Raw genomic sequence first — 19,741 nt, forward strand, 5'->3', positions numbered from 1 at the left:
TGACATCCCCTCATAACGTCCTCCTCCCCAGGAAAAATAGACCCAGCGTCTCCCAAGAACTGGAAAGATCCGTCCCAGTATATCTTCGCTGCATCTTCTTCACCATTATTACATCCTTTCTATCTTGCAAGGAACCTACCATTCATGATGTGTAGGATGGAACTGCAGATGCTGGTTTAAACCGGAGACACAAAATGCTGGAGAAACTCAGCAGGACAGGCAGCATCTCTGGAGAGAAGGAATGGGTGATGTTTTGGGTTGAGACCCTTCAGTCTGAAGAAGGGTTTCGACCCAAAACGTCACCCATTCCTTCTCTCCAGAGATGCTGCCTGTCCCGCTGAGTTACTCCAACATTTTGTGTCTATCTTCATGATGTGTGTTCTAGCCTCTTTGGTGTTCTGAAATGCATCACCTCACACATATCTGGATTAAACTCTGTCTGCCATTTCTCACTTCATTTCACCCACAGGTTGAAATCACCCTGCAGCCTAAGACAGCCCTCCACACTCTCAACAACTTCACCAATCACCTGCTAACTTACTGATCATGCCTCCCACATCCACAGCCAAATAGTTCACGTCTTTGTCTTTTAAGACCTGAAATTTTTATACGGTGACTGATCAATGCCAGAATTCTGACAATATGCATGTGCTTATTAACATCACTCTTAAACTATTTTTAAATGTTCTTGTTCATCCATATTTAAATGTGAATATATTATGTTTACAAGGTAGAAAATCAAATTTGATAAAAGCATCAAAGCATGCAAGGTTGTACTTAATTCAAAGGAAATGGTAAGCACCTCTGTAAAGAGAGATCATAAGAAAGATCTCCCACCAGTCTTACTGTCTCCGACTTCTCCCACCAGTCTTACTGTCTCTGACTACACCCCAGCGGATGAACATTGACTTCTCTAACTTCAAATAGCCCTTGCTTTCCCTCTCTTTCCAACCCCTCCCCTTACCGGTTCTTCCACCAGACTACATTCTATCTCTGTCCCACCCACTCCCGACATCAGTCTGAAGGGTCTCGACCCGAAACCCCACTCATTCCTTCTCTCCAGAGATGCTGCCTGTCCTGCTGAGTTACTCCAGCATTTTGTGTCTAACATAAGAAAGATCTTACTTACCTTGTAACTGTTTCACTTCATCAACCAGGTCTTTGCAGGTTTTATCTCGAGCTTCAATTGTACTCTGCAGCTCCTGATTTTGTGCTGTCAGTTCAGCACAAGACGTTTGTGCACTTTGCAGGACCTGCTCCAGGTGCTTAAGCGTACAGTCTTTCTCTGTTAATTCCGTCTCATGTTTTTCCATCACCTCTTTTAGTCGTGTCTCGCCTGACACTTTCTCCAGATCTAATGCAGTTTTCAAAGTCTCAAAGTTGACTTCTGCATCTTGCAGCTTCTCTTTGAAAACCTGAAAACAAGTGGCAGATAAGATTTTCAATTCCTGCTTCAAAAATTTCAAATATGAGAACAATTCTTCGATCTCAATTCTTCGATCTCGAAATCCAAAATAGGGATTTTGGAGTGTCTGAACTCATTCTTCCCTCCTCTCCATAATTTGAAAAGATAATTTGAAAAGATACCTTACACGCGGATCCTTAACAGAAATAACGGAGATCGGGGCCATGAAATTGTTGGTCTCTTAACTGAAGATGTTGGATTCCTACATGTTTTACAGCCTGGTTTTAATGCAGTTCCAGTCTTCCATTAATCTGACTAATTTTGAACTAACTGATGAATGCTACTTTACGATGCTCAGTTGTAAAGTCAATTAAGGATGTCTTGAGAGTGAACCCAATTCCTGATACTCTTGGTACTTCTTGCTTTTTCACAACTGAACCTAATGTTTGAGTAAAAAGTGAAAATAATTGTTTGAAGGCACCCTTGTGCATAAAGCTGCACATTCCGGATTGGTGGGTTACAATACCTGTTTCTCCCCATCAAATTTATTCATCTCTTGCTGTAGCATCTCCACCACAAGGGTCCGTCCCAGTAAGGCCTCCTCCTTCTCTTCCAGCTTTCGTTGCAAAGATTTTATAGTCTGAGGTAAAACATGACACATAAGAAACGAAGCAAAGAGGGTTTTAAAGGAAAAGACCACAAACAATAAAATACTGCAGGTGGTGCAAATCTGAACCAAAACCCAGAAATTATTGCAAATCATACAGTTATTGTGGACAGAAGAGAAAAGTTTAAGCTATTTGTTCTTTTCTTGGTATTACTGATCAACAGTTTGTTGAGGAATGATTATAAGAGTGGAATGAAAACACATACCACCACATTGTACACACACTGCCACACACTCACGTTGAGGCGTTCACCATACACATATACTATAATAAACTGATTCCCGAAAATCACATTATAAACAGATTTTATTGGAATCTCTACAAAATTCAGTTAATTTAAACCTAGAGTAGCATTGTCACTCTTATCCCGTAAAGTCTAGGCAACCAAAGCTGTATAACCCTGGCCTTGTCTGTTCTCATTATGCCACAGACCTTGAATCTGTCTCATTCCTAATTGTATCACACTGAATAAATGCCTGCACAAGGAGCTAAATAATAACTTCAAACTTTTGAATTTGGTGTCAGAAGATACCTTCCCTGTTCTATACCTATTTACTGTTACCCCTTTCTCTTCACGCTCCCCTATTGTACTCTCTCAGCCCATTGACAAATGTCTGAATTTTTTTGAAAATATTCAACCTGCAAACTGTTGCTCTGTAGTTGGACTTTCATCTTGACCATGGGTTCAAATTGATATGCAATATACTAATACAATTTCAGTGAGAAAATACAGATACATTGCACCGTCTGAGGTGCTGACATTTGGATAGGATATTAAACCAAAAGCCTCACATGCCCTTCAGATGAACACCATTGTGCCATTTTCAACAGTAGGAGTTTGCCTTGGTGTTCATCAATATTTATACTTCAACCCACACAAATGTACCAGATTATCTGGTCATTGGTGTTTGTGGGAGCAAGCATAAATTGGCTCCCGCATTACATTAAAGATTAACACTTTTGAAGAAGCTATGAAAAAGGTTGCAACATCCTGACAGGTTTCCTGTGAATACAAATTATTTCAAAAACTACGTTCAAAATTTTGTAGCATCAGCAAATTTAGTCTAATTAAAATGTCAAATATTGTAAATATCATGTGGGGTGGGGTATCACAAAATGCTGGAGTAACTCAGCAGGTCAGGCAGCATCTAGGAGAGAGGGAATGGCTGACGTTTCTGGTCGAGACCCTTCTTCAGACTGTGGGGTGGGGGATGACTCATCTCTCATCTATATTTGTTCAGCTGATCATTTCTATTTATTGTTACCCGTCTTCGGTTTGAAGATAATTCTCACTCTTTCATCTCGTCTTTTTCCTTCCTAGTAATGTTCTGTAAATATTAGTTAATTACTACTACAACAACACTTACTTGTTGCAGATCTTTGTTGACCTCAGAGCCAGATGCTAGTTGTACCAGCTCCTCCTCATGTTTTTGAATGCATTCTTCAAATCGTGTATCCTTTTCCAGAATGACCTCCCGAAGTGACAGCAGCTGTTGTGAATGAAAGCACAATCAAAGGCTGGGCATGGGCTACAGAAAGAATCAAAGAGACATATTATCTGGGCCGAGAAGTCAGCTGCACAGGTGCTGAATAAAATTTGTCTGAATGTTTTATTTTTTGAATTAATTCCTGCACCATAACATTCCTTTGAATTCATAATTCACTAAATTTTCAAAATGACTACCTGAGATTGAAATGGCCAATGCTCCACCTGTCCTGTGAATATTTAATGGCAGAATGGAGAGGATATATTACCCAGTGCTCTACTTTTTCTTTCACAGCAATTAAGTCCCTTACCTCTTGTGCATGTTCAGCTTCTTTCTGCTTCAGAAGTTCATCGGTAGCCTGAAGCTGTTCCTTCATACTCTCAGCAGTTGCCTGCAGAGACATATAACTCTCTTCCTGTTTCTGAAGTTGACCTTTGAGCTGCTCAATCTTATCATGCAACGGATGCTCCACATTCCCCTGTCAAAGTAGTTTAAGAGGAAAAACAAGTTCAACGTAGATGAGCTGCGGTTTAGGTTCGTATAATTATTTAACATCAATTCTAAAAAGGCTTAGCAGATGACTTCAGTGGGTCAGGATTATTAAGTGAAATGTGCTTTAAGAATCCTCATTCAAATCCCCATTTTACTTCAGTATATTCCAAAACGGCACATTGGAGAATGGCATCTTATGAAATGCAGCAATGCATAAATTGTCATTTCTATTTAAATCATGGTCTGCCCAGAAATGTTGATAATTCAAAAGAGAGAGCATTAGTTTATACTTAACACTCCTCTACTTGCCTTGAGAATGTTTAGCGGGATACTGTAAAAGCATCTTTATTTCATATCTATCCTGTGCTATATCAAGGTACAGTTATGCAGTTTCATGCAATATTTAGTTTACTGTGAGGTTGATAAATAATGATCACAGATAAAATTTTATTGCAGCACCCTCACTCTATCCTGGCCCAGGTTATTACTGATGAGGGCGGGTACATTCATGTCCCATTTGGTTGTAGTTTGGTTGGCATGGACAAGTTGCATGGACAAGTTGGGCGAAAGGGCCTATTTCCGTCCTGTATGACTCTATGATAAAGTCATTCTACTAAGTATCAGCTAGTGGTTTAATTTATGAAATATAAAACTAGACCACCCAGAGCAAATAATTCCAAATGTTTCCAAGTCAAGAGCCAATAGGTGAAATGGGGGGGGGGGGGGTTTCAGTAAATCCCAGTAGACTATAAATAGAGCAGAATCCAAAAACCTTAATCCTCTCAAAGCAGGTCAAATTAAAGATTAAAGAAAAATCTGCTCCCACACTGATTCTACCTTTACTCAATTGTTAATTGTTAATTTAGTCACCAGGGAACTAAACAAGACCAGCTATCCTTATAAGTGGTCACCTGCACAGCATCGCACCATGCTTAGTCAGTGATGGCTCTAGCTTACTCCAAGTTAGATTTATTCCACTTTTACCAATGCTATGTTGATAACCTTCACATGAAATCTAAATTTAGCTTAGTATATTACACTAAAAAAAAATTGCTTCTGTGCTACCCAAAGAAAAGACAATACAATCAAGGTGTTCACAGTGCACAAATAAAGCATTTAGTGCATTTGAATGGTATGCCATGAAGTGAGGTTTCCAAACTAGGGATGGCTAAGATAGGTCGAGAGCTGAATTGTTTTTTAGAGGCATAGCTAACAGAATATTTATGATAAGGATATCTTTGAGTCTGCCACCTGCTCAACAATTTTTTTTAACTAAATCACAGCAACCAACGGCCTCCTAATCTTGACAAACATCTGTCAAGAGCCACAGGCCAAAGTGATGGAGGGATTAACAAACTGAAGTTGACAGTAAATAGATCCGAATCCAAGAAGCTTTAATCCTTTCAGAGCAGGTTACGTACAAAAATTAAAAAGGAAATCTGCTCGCATTCTGATTCCACCTTTACCCGCTTGTTATTTTAGTAATCAGTTGCTACTAATAGGAAGAATACAAGGTGAAGCATTTTGAAAAGGGTGTGTATCTGTACAACTCCATGACCTGGGGTCCATAAACGGTCTCTGATGGCTATCTTAGATTAAAATGCCATTTTTGTTGACCTTTGTTGCCAAACAGAGTATAGGATACTTTCTAGTCAACCTCCTATCTCTCCTCCAAAACCACATTAGAAGGTTACGTGTATAATATACCAGGGGTTAGTCGGTGCGCTGTATTGTATCAACTTTAATTTCTCATCACTTATTTCTGATGTTGCTCACACTCTTTTCCCTGGTCTGAACATTATGGAATCCTGCACTCTGATTCTCAAGTCGCATTCTTAAAAATATATATTGATTATGCTTGGGATTAGAAAAACAGAAAACTCCAAAATATTGATGATGAATCCGATTCCATTAACTCATGTCTTGTGCACAAGTATTAACTCACAAGGACAGAGCCATCACAACACATTCTTAAATGCATTCAAATCCACCTCCTTACTTCAACACCATGCTCGTCCGTCCTTGGTGGTTGCGATGATGTTGTGGGAATTGACTGTTTCTGCAACTCTACAATCCGGGTATTCAATGATGCAACCTTTGCCTTTGCCTGTAGTTTTAGCTTTGATAGTCTGGCATCACAGAGCTCCTTTTCCTCCTGTGAAATAATTCCATATTCACTGTTATTAAATGGCGTTGCTTAGATCAGTAAAGACATGCTCCAGATAGACACAAAATGTTGGAGTAAGTCAGCGGGTCAGGCAGCACCTCTGGAAAAAATGGATAATTCCTGACCCGAAATATCACCTATCCATTTTCTGCAGAGATGCTGCCTGACCCACTGAGTTATTCCAGCATTTATCTTTGGTGTAAACCAACATCTGCAGTTCCTTTTTATTACAAGTCCTGCTTTATGTAGGATAACACAGACCAAGATGGATGATGGGAAAAAGGTGGGGGGGGGGGAGAAGCGGTTCAGGTCCAAATTACACTTGGGTGCAGTGGATAGTTCCAGACCCTATTATAAAAGATATATTTTTCATAAATGCTCTGATGAAGATGCAAATAAGATTTGGAAATATGATAGCAGGCTTATAAATAGTACATATCAGAAAATATTAGAAATAATTTGATGGAAAAAAGTTTCAGATATTAGAGTCAGAAAACAAGTTTTTTTCATTTGGGGAAACATAAAGCTATGGGCCATAAAAAATTCAATATATTAATTCTAATTGGGAATGTTGAAGAAGATGTGGAGAGATACATTGGGAGAGATGTAATCATGGAAAGACTCTTGCAGCATTAAATGACACTGTATTGGTAGAGGTGGGGGCATACAAAGCAGGAACTTGCATAGATCATTCTGTCCCTCGAGGCGCACCCATCATAGCTGATCTAATGTTCACTTTCTGGTCTTTTCTCCATGACCTTTGATCCCTTTACTGATTAGAAATCTATTTCTCTCAGCCTTAAATACCCAAAGACTCTTGCACTCACAGCTTCTGTAGCAAGTAGTTCCAAAGACTCACAACCCTCTAAAAGAAGAAATTCTATCTCAGCTCATTGTTAAAGTGGTGCCCCCTTATTCTGCGATCAAGCCCTCTGGTTTTGGCCTTTCCCATGCAAAGAAATATCCACTTTGTATTTACTCTGCCAAGCCCTCTACCCCACCCTCACCGAGCCAAGAATCCCATATCTGGTGGCGGCGCCTAACGGCAGCGGCTGACTAGCAGTCTGTCCGTCTTTTTTTTGTTGAGTGTCGGTGTTGGGATGATTTTTATATATATTTTTTGGTTGTGTATGTGTGGGAGGGGGTGGTGGTGTGTGGGGGGTGGGTGGGGGGTGGGACTTTTCTCTTCCTCACGGCGCGGGGTGCGGCTCGGCTGCGGGGCCTAACATCCCCCGGTGCGGCTCGGCCGCTGGACTTTACATCCCGGTGCGGCTTGGCCGCTGGACTTTATATCCCGGTGCGGCTTGGCCGCTGGACTTACATCGCCCGGTGCAGCTCGGCTGCGGGGCTTAACATCGCCCGGTGCAGCTCGGCTGCGGGGCTTTACATCGCCCGGTGCAGCTCGGCTGCGGGGCTTAACACCGCCCGGTGCAGCTCGGCTGCGGGGCTTAACACCGCCCGGTGCAGCTCGGCTGCGGGGCTGAACACCGCCCGGTGCAACTCGGCTGCGGGACTTAACACTGCCCGGTGCAACTCGGCTGCGGGACTTAACACCGCCCGGTGCAGCTCGGCTGCGGGACTTAACACCGCCCGGTGCGGCTCGGCTGCGGGACTTTTCACCGCTGGTGCGGCTCGGCTGCGGGACTTAGCTGCGCAAGGCTTGGTCGCGGGCCTTTCATCGCCCGGTTCGGCCGCGAGACGTTTCAGCGCACGGTGCAGGGACTGTGCGGGTCGGTCGGGGACGAGCTGTCTGTCCGTGGGCGTGGGGAAGAGAGGGGAAGTTTTGTTGCCTCCATCACAGTGAGGGGGTGTTTGGAGTCACTGTGATGGACGTTTGTGTTGGGGTTATGTGTCTTGTGTTCTTTTTTTTTTCTATAACTGCTATGTAGTTTCGTTCGGTACTTCGGTACCGAACGACAAATAAAGCTCTGTTATACCTGTTGTTATACCTGTTATATGGTTCAAATCAGATCACCTCTCATTTAACTAAATTTTAATGAATAGAGCTCCAACCTCATTAAACCCTTCTCCCAGGAAATATCTGCTCCATACCTGAGACCATTCAGTAAAGCTTCTCAGAACCACCTCTTCATTAAATAATATCCTTTCTTCAATGATGAGTCAAAAAAACTATCCAAGTATTGCAGATGTCGTTTCACTAGTGCCTTGTAATGTTGCTGCAAGATATCCCTACTTCTATACTGCAACCCCTTTTAAAAAAGCATCAACATCCCTTTTATCTGCATATATGTGCTGATTTTCTGTGCTTCATGCATGATCAACCCCAAATCCTTTTGTGCAGAGCTTTCTGCAGCTTTTCTCTTTTTTTAAAAATAATCTGGCACAGGAGTGATATCAGACCTGATCTCATGATAAATGATCCTTGACCTCAGGCATTAACCTTTTTTCTCCTCAAACAGATGCTGCCTGACCTGCTGAATATTTCCAGATTTTCCAGCATTTTGGTTTATTTAGAACATCTTCTATCAAATCACATCTTTCTTAGGCCCCCTCGGTCATGGCTGACCATGGGGGATGCATCCTAGTTGGCTGCTTGCTCCACACCTCGGCTAGAGCAGGTGGCTGAAGAGACCAATGCGGGTGTGACAGTCTGACAGTGAGATTAAATCACAATTGTTTGATATAATTGTCAATGGGTACAAGAGGGGGGTATTATAATGGGCATGCTAGTTCCAAAAAGGATTTGGGCTAAAACTCCAGACAAAATTTGGTCCTATAACATACCTTTAATGCAACATTTTTACTCTGAAGTTGCAAGTCTTTCTCGCGTATAAGTTCCTTAAGTTGAATGACCAACTGCTCAGTGTGTGCCAGGCGCTCCACCACATCTTCTGATGCTTCACCACTGATCTCCAGTTCAGTCTGGTGACTGGTCTCCTACACACAAAACAACAGCTCAAACATGGGAAGAAATCAGACAAGCAGTCAATACATGGGTGTAGCCTACTGGATAATCCGTTAATAATTTTACCCTTTAACACTGCCCTGTATATAGCTCAGTAAGATTACAAAATAATATTAGGCCAAGTGAAATGGCCCCCCAAGTTTGCTCTGCCATTTAATACAAGCATGGTTGAACATCTACATTACTTTCCCACTTGTGGTTCTCATTTCCTTTAGTCGCCCCAAATCTGTCTTCTTCTCAACATATTCTTTGACCGAACGTCCACAGGTCTCAGGAATAAATAATTACAAACAATATCAACCCTTAATTGTGAGCAATTTTGGGCACCATATTTGAGGAAGGATGTTCGGGCTCTGGACGGGATCCAGAGGAGGTTTACAAGAATGAGCCCAGGAATGTGTAGGCTAACCTAAGATGAGCGTTTGTCGGCACTGGGTCTGTACACGTTGGCATTTAGAAGAATGAGGGGGGATCTCATTGACACATACAGAATAGTGAAAGTCTTGGATAGAGTGGATGTGAAGAGGACTTTTCCGCGAGTGGGTGAGTCTAGGACTAGCGGTCTAGCCTCAGAATTAAAGGACATTCTCTTTGGAAGCAGATGAGGAGAAATCTCTGTCGTTAGAGGGTGGTGAATCTGTGAAATTCTTTGCCACAGAAGGCTGTGGAGGTTGTCAGTGGGTTTAGAAACATAGAAACTAGGTGCAGGAGGAGGCCATTCGGCCCTTCCAGCCAGCACCGCCATTCATTGTGATCATGGGTGATCGTCCCCAATCGATAACCCGTGCCTGCCTTCTCCCCATATCCCTTGATTTCACTAGCCCCTAGAGCTCTATCTAACTCTCTCTTAAAACTATCCAGTGATTTGGCTTCCACTGCCCTCTGTGGCAGAGAATTCCACAAATTCACAACTCTCTGGGTGAAAAAGTTTTTTCTCAACTCAGTTTTAAATGGCCTCCCCCTTATTCGAAGACTGTGGCCCCTGGTTCTGGACTCGCCCAACATTGGGAACATTTTTCCTGCATCTAGCTTGTCCAGTCCTTTTATAATTTTATATGTTTCTATCAGATCCCCTCTCATCCTTCTTAACTCCAGTGAATACAAGTCTAGTCTTTTCAATCTTTCCTCATATGTCGGTCCCGCCATCCCAGGGATCAATCTCGTGAACCGACACTGCACTGCCTCAATTACAAGGATGTCCTTCCTCAAATTAGGAGACCAAAACTGTACACAATACTCCAGGTGTGGTCTTTCCAGGGCCCTATACAACTGCAGAACCTCTTTACTCCTATACTGAAATCCTCTTGTTGTGAAGGCCAACATTCCATTAGCTTTCTTCACTGTTTAAGGCAGAGATAGATTCTTGATTAGTACAGGTGTCAGAGGTTATGGGGAGAAGGCAGGAGAGTGGAGTTAGGAGGAAGAGATAGATCTGCCATGATTGAATGGCAGAGTCGACTTGATAGGCCGAATGGTCTAATTCAATTCCTATCACTTATGACCTTATGACCTCAGTGAAATAAATTTCCATCAATAATCAATTTGTTTTCTTGAGATCTTGACTCTAGTTTTGAACTCTGCAGCAAGTAAGCTGCCTTGCCGCATCTATACAGTCAAACATGCTTCAATTAAATATTTTTTCAATGTTCTAAACTCCAGAGTATAGTGCATTTTACATAAACTCTCCTCATTGAATAGTCTTCCAATCCAGGAATCTAATGAACCGTTGTTGCACTGTTACAGAGTAAATGGTCTTGTGTTTCACACAGCAATCTGTCTGTCCACAGTGTAGGAATTTAATGAAAAATATTTGCTGGTCACACTGAGGCAACATACGGTTTCAGCTCTGCTTCTGATCCAAATATGGCTTCTGATAATACCCATTTACAGGTGTCTATTGTTTATTTTTGTCAACAATCCTTTCCATCTCCAGGGTAACAGACATTTCAAACATAACTGACAGTAACTTTGAAAACCATTTCTCACCTTATTACCAGACTGATCCTGATTCATCCATGGTGGATCCATTACTGTTAATTCTAACACAAACCTATTCAAAGAGATAATTACTGCTCCTTTACATTCCCATTGTATACCTCAATATTACTTTATGACACACAACAGCATAGAAGTTACCTCCCAATCCCAACACCTGTTTGACAGAGGAACTGCAGCTGCCTCCTCCATTATTGATCTACCCAGGGTTCATACTACTCACATCTCCTTGGGATGCATTAGTCGCATTTCCACCATCTTCCCCAGAGAGGTCTTGCAGCACAGTGTTGACTCCTTTTGCCAGGTCAGACAGGCGACTCAACATGATGGGAGCTGCATGATAAACAAAAACAAAATATTCGCTTATTCCTCTCTCAAAAAGACTGGGTAAAGATGTAGGAAGCAAATGGCGATGTTCCAGCTTAGCATAATTAAAGTTAAAAAAATTAGGGCAAAAAAAAAGTAACAGAAATTTGCTTTTTGGCCCCTTACATCTGCTCTGCCATTCAATAATCTAAATCTTATACCACAGCTGGGGGAAACATCAACTTTGTGTCTACCCTGACAACTTCAATAAGATTTTTTCACTGAGATTAGTTCTTATTCTAAACTTAGCATTCATGTCTGAACTATTTAATTGCATCTCACATGACAAACCTACCATCAATGTGATGCATATTCCCTCCATCACAAATATAGCCTTCCTAAGGTAGAGAGACCAGACCCCAATACTCCAGATGTGTTTTCACTGGGGCCCTATTCAATTAAGGCAAGATGTCCTCAAAATTGCAATGAAAGACCAGTCTTCTGTTTGCCTTTCTAATTGCTTTCAGAATTTGTATATTGACTTTCAGTAATTTGTATAGAACACTCACGTCCTTCAGAACTGCAACACGTTTCACTCACACACGATTTAAAAATATTCTGCCTTTCTACTTTTTTTTACCAAAGTAGATGCCCTCAATTTATTCCACATTTTATTCGACCTGTTATGTGCTTGTCCATTCTCTAAGTCTGTCTCTACCCACCTGAAGTCTCTGCAATTTCACCAGGAAAGACTGCTGCTAAGCACTTAATCGTCAATAAACTTTGAAATATTATACTTGAGCCCCTCATCCAATTCACTGATATAGATTACAAATAGTCAGGACCGTAGCACCCATTCTGGTGACAACCCACAGCTGGGCCTGTGGTCACAGTCTCTCCATCCAAAAGTGAACCTTGTTTCTAACCTGCTTTTTGTGCCACAAGCTAACTCTTAATCATATCTGTACATATTATCTCTAAAATTACACATACTAATTTTACATAATAATCTCTTCTGTGCATCTTATCACTGGTGCTCTGGAAGTCCAGATACACCTCATCAATTGGTTCATACTTATGAATTTAACTAGTTACTAGTTACAACCTCAACTAATTCCAACAGAATTTCCAAATGTGATTTCCATTTCAGAAATCCATATTGTCTTTGCCTAGTCATATTACTATTTTACAAGTACGATGTCACAGTTTTCTTAATCATAGATTTCAGCATTTACTCTGCTGCTGATGTCAGGCTAACTAGTAAAGCTAGAGATTAAACCATTCAAAAAGGAGTTTTCAAGGTTCAGAGCAATAGACATGAAAAGTCTGAAGCAATGTAAAGTAAATGCAGGTAGATGGAGTTGAGATACTAATCAACATTAGCATAACTTACTGAGAAATTGGGGCTCAAGTGATTGAAAAGGCAATTCCTGTGCAATATACAGATATTTCTTTAACAGGTATTTGTCAATAAATCAACCGAGACTCTAGCAAAGATTCCAAGATTCTCGTGGAGGGTGGTGGTAGATGCAACAAGCTGCCAGAGGAGGTAGTTGAAGCAGGTACTATAACAACTTTTAAGACAGATAAATGGGTGAAAATCTATCCACGTTGCAACTATTCACTAGTTATAAATAATATTGCAATTTCATGAATCAAGTTTGTCTATGGCACAGTGAATGGCAATACTGGAAATGAATTTCAATATAGGCAAATATGAGGTCGTCAACTTTGAATCAAGAGAAAATTGAACAAAGTATTCCTTTAATTACCAAAAGCAATGAATAAGAGATCCAGAGACTTCAGAGTCAAGGTAAAGGAATGCCCAAAGCGGAAGGCTCAAACTCAGAATTGAAATGCTTTGCACAACTATAAAAAAATCAGCAATATGTTGCATTTACATATAATAGGCGGTTGATAAATGACTTTTCAACAATGTACCTCATATTTCGCTTGGACAGCTTACAGCCCAGCGGTATGAACATTGACTTCTCTAACTTTAGATAGTTCCTCTGTCTCTCTCTTCCCCTCCCCTTCCCAGATCTCCCACTGTCTCCACCTATATCCTTTCTTTGTCCCGCCCCCCCTGACATCAGTCTGAAGAAGGGCCTCGATCCAAAACGTCACCCATTCCTTCTCTCCAAGATGCTGCCTGACCTGCTGAGTTACTCCAGCATTTTGTGATAACAGCATTGTATTGATCCCTACAACACATCACTGATTTCAGACTTCCAGTCAGAAAACAGAGGGCTGATATGCAAGTGGTAGAAATTATGCCGTAGTTACAAACGTCCTGATGAGATCACCATTGCATTGCAATAAAAAAACAATTAAATGGATTTTCTGGCAGTATATCAAAAATATAAGATTCCAAATAGGATAGTTAATCAAGATTTCAATTATCAACAAAGTACCAGCACCTTCAGCAGTTGTCTCCAAGATGGCCCCTGTCTCATCTCTCTTGCTCTCCGCTTTATACTGGCTATCTTCCTTCTGCATTCTCCGTCCTGATGCAGTGTCTTGACCTTAAAAGTCAATACTTCCTTTCTTCCCCACCCCCTCCCCTCCACCCCCACCCCCACCCCCACAGATTCTGCTCGACACATTGAGTTCTTCCAGAAGTTTATTTTTTGCTCCAAATTACAGAATCTCGCATCTCTATGGATCATGCAATTTTGGGCTCAATGAAGCGACAGACAGCAGGGATTCATAAACATATCAGGAAAAATGTTCTCAATGTTGGGGGAGTCCAGAACCAGGGGCCACAGTCTTAGAATAAAGAGGAGGCCATTTAAAACTGAGATGAGAAGGAACTTTTTCACCCAGAGAGTTGTGAATTTGTGGAATTCTCTGCCAGAGGGCAGTGGAGGCCAAATCACTGGATGGATTTAATAGAGAGTTAGATAGAGCTCGAGGGGCTAGTGGAATCAGGGGATATGGGGAGAAGGCAGGCATGGGTTACTGATTGTGGATGATCAGCCATGATCACAATGAATGGCGGTGCTGGCTCGAAGGGCCGAATGGCCTCCTCCTGCACCTATTTTCTATGTTTCTATGTTAGTTGGTGCAAGAGAACAACACGTAACAAAATGATGATTTCAAGATCCAAGGCTGCTTTTATTAGAATAGTGGATCATAGGGAGTTATTTAACATGCATTTATATATTATAAAAGAATGCAACAGAGTAGAAAGACAATTTTCACTGATTAAAACTGAACAAATATAAATCTATGATTAAATATAAGAGATTTAGGTCCAAGAGCTGGGTGAACATGTATTTTTATATATGTGACTTATTTTAAGCCTGTGTTATATACCACTGTAGTTAATGATGGAAACCTAGACTGCATTGATATTAGATGACAGTAAAGAAAACTTCGTGTTAGGTGGTTAATTGATAAATAAATTATAATGTGAAGTGATGCACTTTGGTCAGAAAACTGGAAGCATTAGCTTTCCCATGGAAAATAAGATACAGTAGGTTAGAATAGTTAATGGTTCTTGCGAGACGATGAATAAATCATGTAAATAGTACAGTATGTCGGCATAACAATAGAAATGCTAACCATATGTAGATTTATTTCTGGAAGTGCATGTCTAAAGTGGTGATACTGTTAAACCTTGTTCGAGCTCTGGTCAGCAACATTTGGAATAATGTACACACGTCTGGCCTTCAACTGAAACGTTAACTATGTTTCTTTTAACAAAGATGTAGAATCACTTGCTAAGTGTTTCCAACATTTTTTGTTTATATTTTTGATTTCCAGCATCTGCAGTTTTTTGTTTTATAACTACCATCATTTTCACTGCCACCTCTTTTTCATGAATGCACAGCCCACTTTGAAGAACCTTCACTCCTGCTCTTTTGCCTTGGCCTACTCTTTTGCCTTGGCCTTGCTCAGTGCAGTTTCCCTTCTGGTCTTTACAAATCAATATCTGTTGCAAACAGCATATTAAGGCAACTCTGGCTTCACCCCATTAGAGATATTCCCTTTGTCCTATTCATCCCATTCCTATCTCTCTGCACTAACCCATTTTCCCTCTTTTCTAATTCTGATGTAGAGGTTTCACCCCAAAACATTAACCCTGTTTTTCTTCCTACAGATGCTGCCTAATCGGCCTGTTTCTAGTTATATAATTGTAAATTCTCCTGATGGCAATAATAATCCATTCAAAAATTCAAGCAATAAGATAAAGTATAACTCAAGGCAAGTGACTTGCTTTAGCTTTCAGAACAAATCCTGTGGATTTCTACCGCTTGCCTTGCAAACAAATCTCTTGATAACTGCATTCCCAGCAAACAAAGTACTTTACAGTCTCTATGTCTATTAGAATTATGGAGGCACAGAGGACCCCATTCAGTTTACTGTGCCTGCACCACTGATATCCAGCTTAACTTAGGAGAACATCCAAAGTATTTGCTGAATGTTTTACAACCAAGTAGTCTACTAGACCATGTCACAGACGATTTAGAACCCACTCAATACTGTGGTACTGGAATCAACTGGAAGGATATATCATAAAGCATAATAAATAGAAGCAGCAGTATTCATTCAGCTGCTATCCACATTGTTATGGTCCACGGGATTGATGAGAATTTCTGTTTACAACTCACAAATGAACAAAATCACTGATTGCATTTTAACAGTTTGCTGTGATGGAATTCGAATTCCGAGTCCCTGCGACTCCAAAAGAATCATAAAACTCCTGGACTTTGAACATGAATCTGTTGCAGCACAGATGACAAATATTGTAATAAACCAATCCACATCAGAGGTGCACACAGCCAGAGAGATTGTACTATTCCAGCAAAGATGTGAATGCTTGTGTTGATCTGATGTATGTTGACCTAAGTGACAACACCCTTGAAACATAGAAGGTTCAAGCAATTCCCACAACCTCTAACTAGGCAGAAACCTGCTCTCCCTTCTTCCTTATTAGAATTTTAAGCAATTCTAATTAAGACAATGTATCAATGGGGTGAGCTGGGTTGGTAGAAAAAAGGTGCACTGTTCATGTAAGGATTGATATCACGGGGCTAGTCAGAACTAGCATAGATCAATAACTCCAATAGCAATGCCAGCCTAAATATAGACCAGCAGCAGGAGCACAAAGCTAAGTAGCACAGACCACAATCGCTCCTTTTCCCTCACCCTACATTACAGTACCAACTCATAACACCCTTTTCCAATACCCAAGCACTTGGCTTTTCCGATGCCCAACATTCCAACAGTGCCGGTGTCAGATAATCAAATGATTGACATCCCCTCCCCATGCAGTATGGCTGGGGGCACCCTCTCTGTGTCCAGAGCGACCGCAGGCAGTGAGAATGGGCCCGCACCTGTCCTCCACTATCACCCTGAGTACTGGCACACCACAGGGCTGTGTTTTGAGCCCCATGCTCTACTCCCTATTCACACACGACTGTGTTCCTGCATTTGACACAAACACTATTGGCAAGTTTGCAGACGACACAACGGTGATCGGGCTGATCACCAACGGTGATGAAACAAACTACAGAGCGGAGGTGCAGAACCTGGCGGACTGGTGCTCAGTTAACAACCTGTCCCTAAACACCTCCAAGACCAAGGAGCTGATCATCAACTTCCGTAGATCATACAATGGGGAATACGCTCCGATCTTTATCAATGGGGACAGTATGGAGAGAGTGTCCAGCTTCAAGTTTCTGGGCACTCACATTTCGGAGGATCTCACATGGTCCACTAACACCACTGCGCTGGTCAAGAAGGCACAGCAACGACTGTTCTACCTGAGAACACTGAAAAAGTCTGGTCTGCACCAAGACCTGCTGATGACCTTCTACCGCTGCACCATAGAGAGCATTCTAACGCATGGCATCCCTGTGTGGTACCTCAGCTGCACGGAGGCAGAGAGGAGAGCTCTTCAGCGGGTAGTCCACAGAGCTCAGAAGACTATCGGAACACAGCTACCAGCCTTGGAGAACATCTACAACACACAATGCCTCAGAAAAGCCACCAGCATTCACAAAGACTCCTCACACCCCTGCAATAGTCTGTTCGAAATTCTACCATCGGGCAGACGCTACAAGGCCTTCTACGCCCGCACCTCCAGACTCAGGAACAGCTTCATCCCCAGGGCAATAGCTGCTATGAACTGGTCCTGCTGAGCCGGATGGTCACATCGCAGTGAACTAGCACAGACCTACTTGAACTTTATACTGTTTTAAATCTGTTTCTAATTTTGTTTCACTGGGTTGTATAAATTTATACTGATTAGCTCATTCATTTATTGCATCGTATGGAAGGCGCATTCCCAATCTCATTGTACCCCTGTACAATGACAATAAAGATATATTGTATTGTATTGTATTGTATTGTACTCTCTGCATGACAAACCCAGTACTTGAATTCTCCAAGCCTCCAGTAATCCTGCACTCCCACTTCCACTGGAGAAAGTGGGGGAGGAAGGAAGAAGTTTTGCAAGAATGGAACAAGGACAAATAAATGCTGTATTTTCTATATAGATTGTTCACAGGTTGTTTAATATACCCCATTTGTAAATACTTTACTGAGTACTTATAGCCTGGATCCCACAACTGACTAAAGTCACTGGGACAACACTGTAGACAAAAATATGAGGAAAGGAATAGAAATACAGGCTGGAAGGCTGAGTGGGAGTTGCACTCCCACTCCAACCTTGGTGTCAGGTGATTCTCCCCATCCTCCTGTCATCAGTGTCCCAGTGACCCTACGCCTCCTCCCTCCAAAATAAAACATTACCCCGGTTCGAGAATCTGAGTGACCAACTTCCACAAAGATGCCTTCCCCATTCCTGGACACTCTACAATCTCCTCTTTCCAGGTTTTATATTAGGGCGATCCCACAACCTTCCAAGTCCCTGGAATTTAGGACCCTCCTAACCCTCCCAATTGCTGATATCTGTTTGATCCTATGCCATACACAGAGGGACAATCATTAGAGGAACACCCTCTGGGATAGAAGTATCTGAGTGACCCACTTCATCCTTCCCACATTTCAATGTCTCTTTTCCTCCCACACTCCTCACCAGCAGCCACTAGCTATCTAGGGACTACTCAGACGCTATCTGAGATTCTAGTCCCAACCCATGCCAATTGTCCAAATGACCATCAACCCACCACATTGCGTTCTGAGAACCGTACACAGCTCCAGGCTCTGATGTTAAGATGATCAGCCCCTGTCAAAGCTCAAGCTTCAAGATGAATCTCTCCTGTTCAAGCTCTAGATTGTTTATTCAGGCGACTCACCCTCAAATAACCAACCCTCCCAGTTTTAGTATCAAATATTCTTCCTCGTTCCTGACTCAGCCATCAAAGTGATCCAACATCCATCCCACAAGATATGGTCTCTCTGGTTCTGTTCTTGGATGATCCCCACTCTTGGATTCTGTATCTGGTTGACCCACCACACACACTTGTCTTGGGCTCTCTAGACTGTATCTTGGCGATCTCCACTCCTGGACTGTAACTGGGTGACCCCCCTACCCTATCCAGCCCTCTCCAGCCAGGATCAGGCAGGGATCGGGATCTGTCGTGGGCCCACTGCGTCTCTCATGTTTTACCCGGACTTGTTCTCTCTGGGCCGCCACAAAGTGTCCGCTCCGTCCCTGGCAGGAAGCCGGCTTGCAGGACTGCGTCGGACGCTGCCGGTCAGAGGAGAAGGCGCGGCGGTGACCGTCCGAGTCGCCCTCGAGTGACCGCCCGCCCGCCACTCGGGCTCCGCCACTTCCGAGCAAACAGCAGCCACATCAGCACCGCGGCCCGGAACCAAAATGCAGCTCTACTTCCGGGAGCGTCGCCATGGCAACCCGGGGAGTAGGCCAGTCTAATTTAATTAAACTAAAGTAAACTGGCAAAGATAAAGATACAGCGCGGAAACAGGCCCTTCGCCCTACCGGGTCGGCGCCGACCTGCGATCGCCGCACATTAACACCACCCTCCCCACACTAGGGACAATTTTTACATTTACATCAAGCCAATTAATAGACAATAGGTGCAGGAGTAGGCCCTTCGAGCCCGCTTCACCATTCAATGCGTAGTGTAAGAAAATAACTGCAGATGCTGGTACAAATCGAAGGTATTTATTCACAAAATGCTGGAGTAACTCAGCAGGTCGGGCAGCATCTCAGGAGAGAAGGAATGGGTGACGTTTCGGGTCGAGACCCTTTTTCAGACTGATGTCAGGGAGGCGTGACAAAGGAAGGATATAGGTGGAGACAGGAAGACAGTGGGAGATCTGGGGAAGGGACAGAGAGAGACTATCTAAAATTGGAGA

General features: G+C 42.4%; 1 protein-coding gene across 1 annotated transcript in view; it reads right to left on the reverse strand.

Annotated features, from left to right (window-relative positions):
• The window catches only part of LOC144604853 (golgin subfamily B member 1-like), a 58,840-nt gene extending 39,634 nt beyond the window's left edge, over positions 1–19,206 (reverse strand). The window contains exons 1-8 of the mRNA XM_078419617.1: positions 19,029–19,206; positions 11,364–11,473; positions 8,965–9,117; positions 6,052–6,207; positions 3,871–4,038; positions 3,441–3,563; positions 1,932–2,045; positions 1,130–1,415 (exon numbers count right to left, since the gene is read on the reverse strand). Coding sequence (XP_078275743.1) covers positions 1,130–1,415; positions 1,932–2,045; positions 3,441–3,563; positions 3,871–4,038; positions 6,052–6,207; positions 8,965–9,117; positions 11,364–11,465 — 1,102 coding nt within the window. The 5' untranslated portion in view covers positions 11,466–11,473; positions 19,029–19,206. The remainder of the gene's footprint in view (positions 1–1,129; positions 1,416–1,931; positions 2,046–3,440; positions 3,564–3,870; positions 4,039–6,051; positions 6,208–8,964; positions 9,118–11,363; positions 11,474–19,028) is intronic.
• Positions 19,207–19,741: the final 535 nt, after the last annotated feature.

This window comes from Rhinoraja longicauda, chromosome 23 (genome assembly GCF_053455715.1).
Source record: "Rhinoraja longicauda isolate Sanriku21f chromosome 23, sRhiLon1.1, whole genome shotgun sequence".
NCBI lineage: Eukaryota > Metazoa > Chordata > Chondrichthyes > Rajiformes > Arhynchobatidae > Rhinoraja > Rhinoraja longicauda.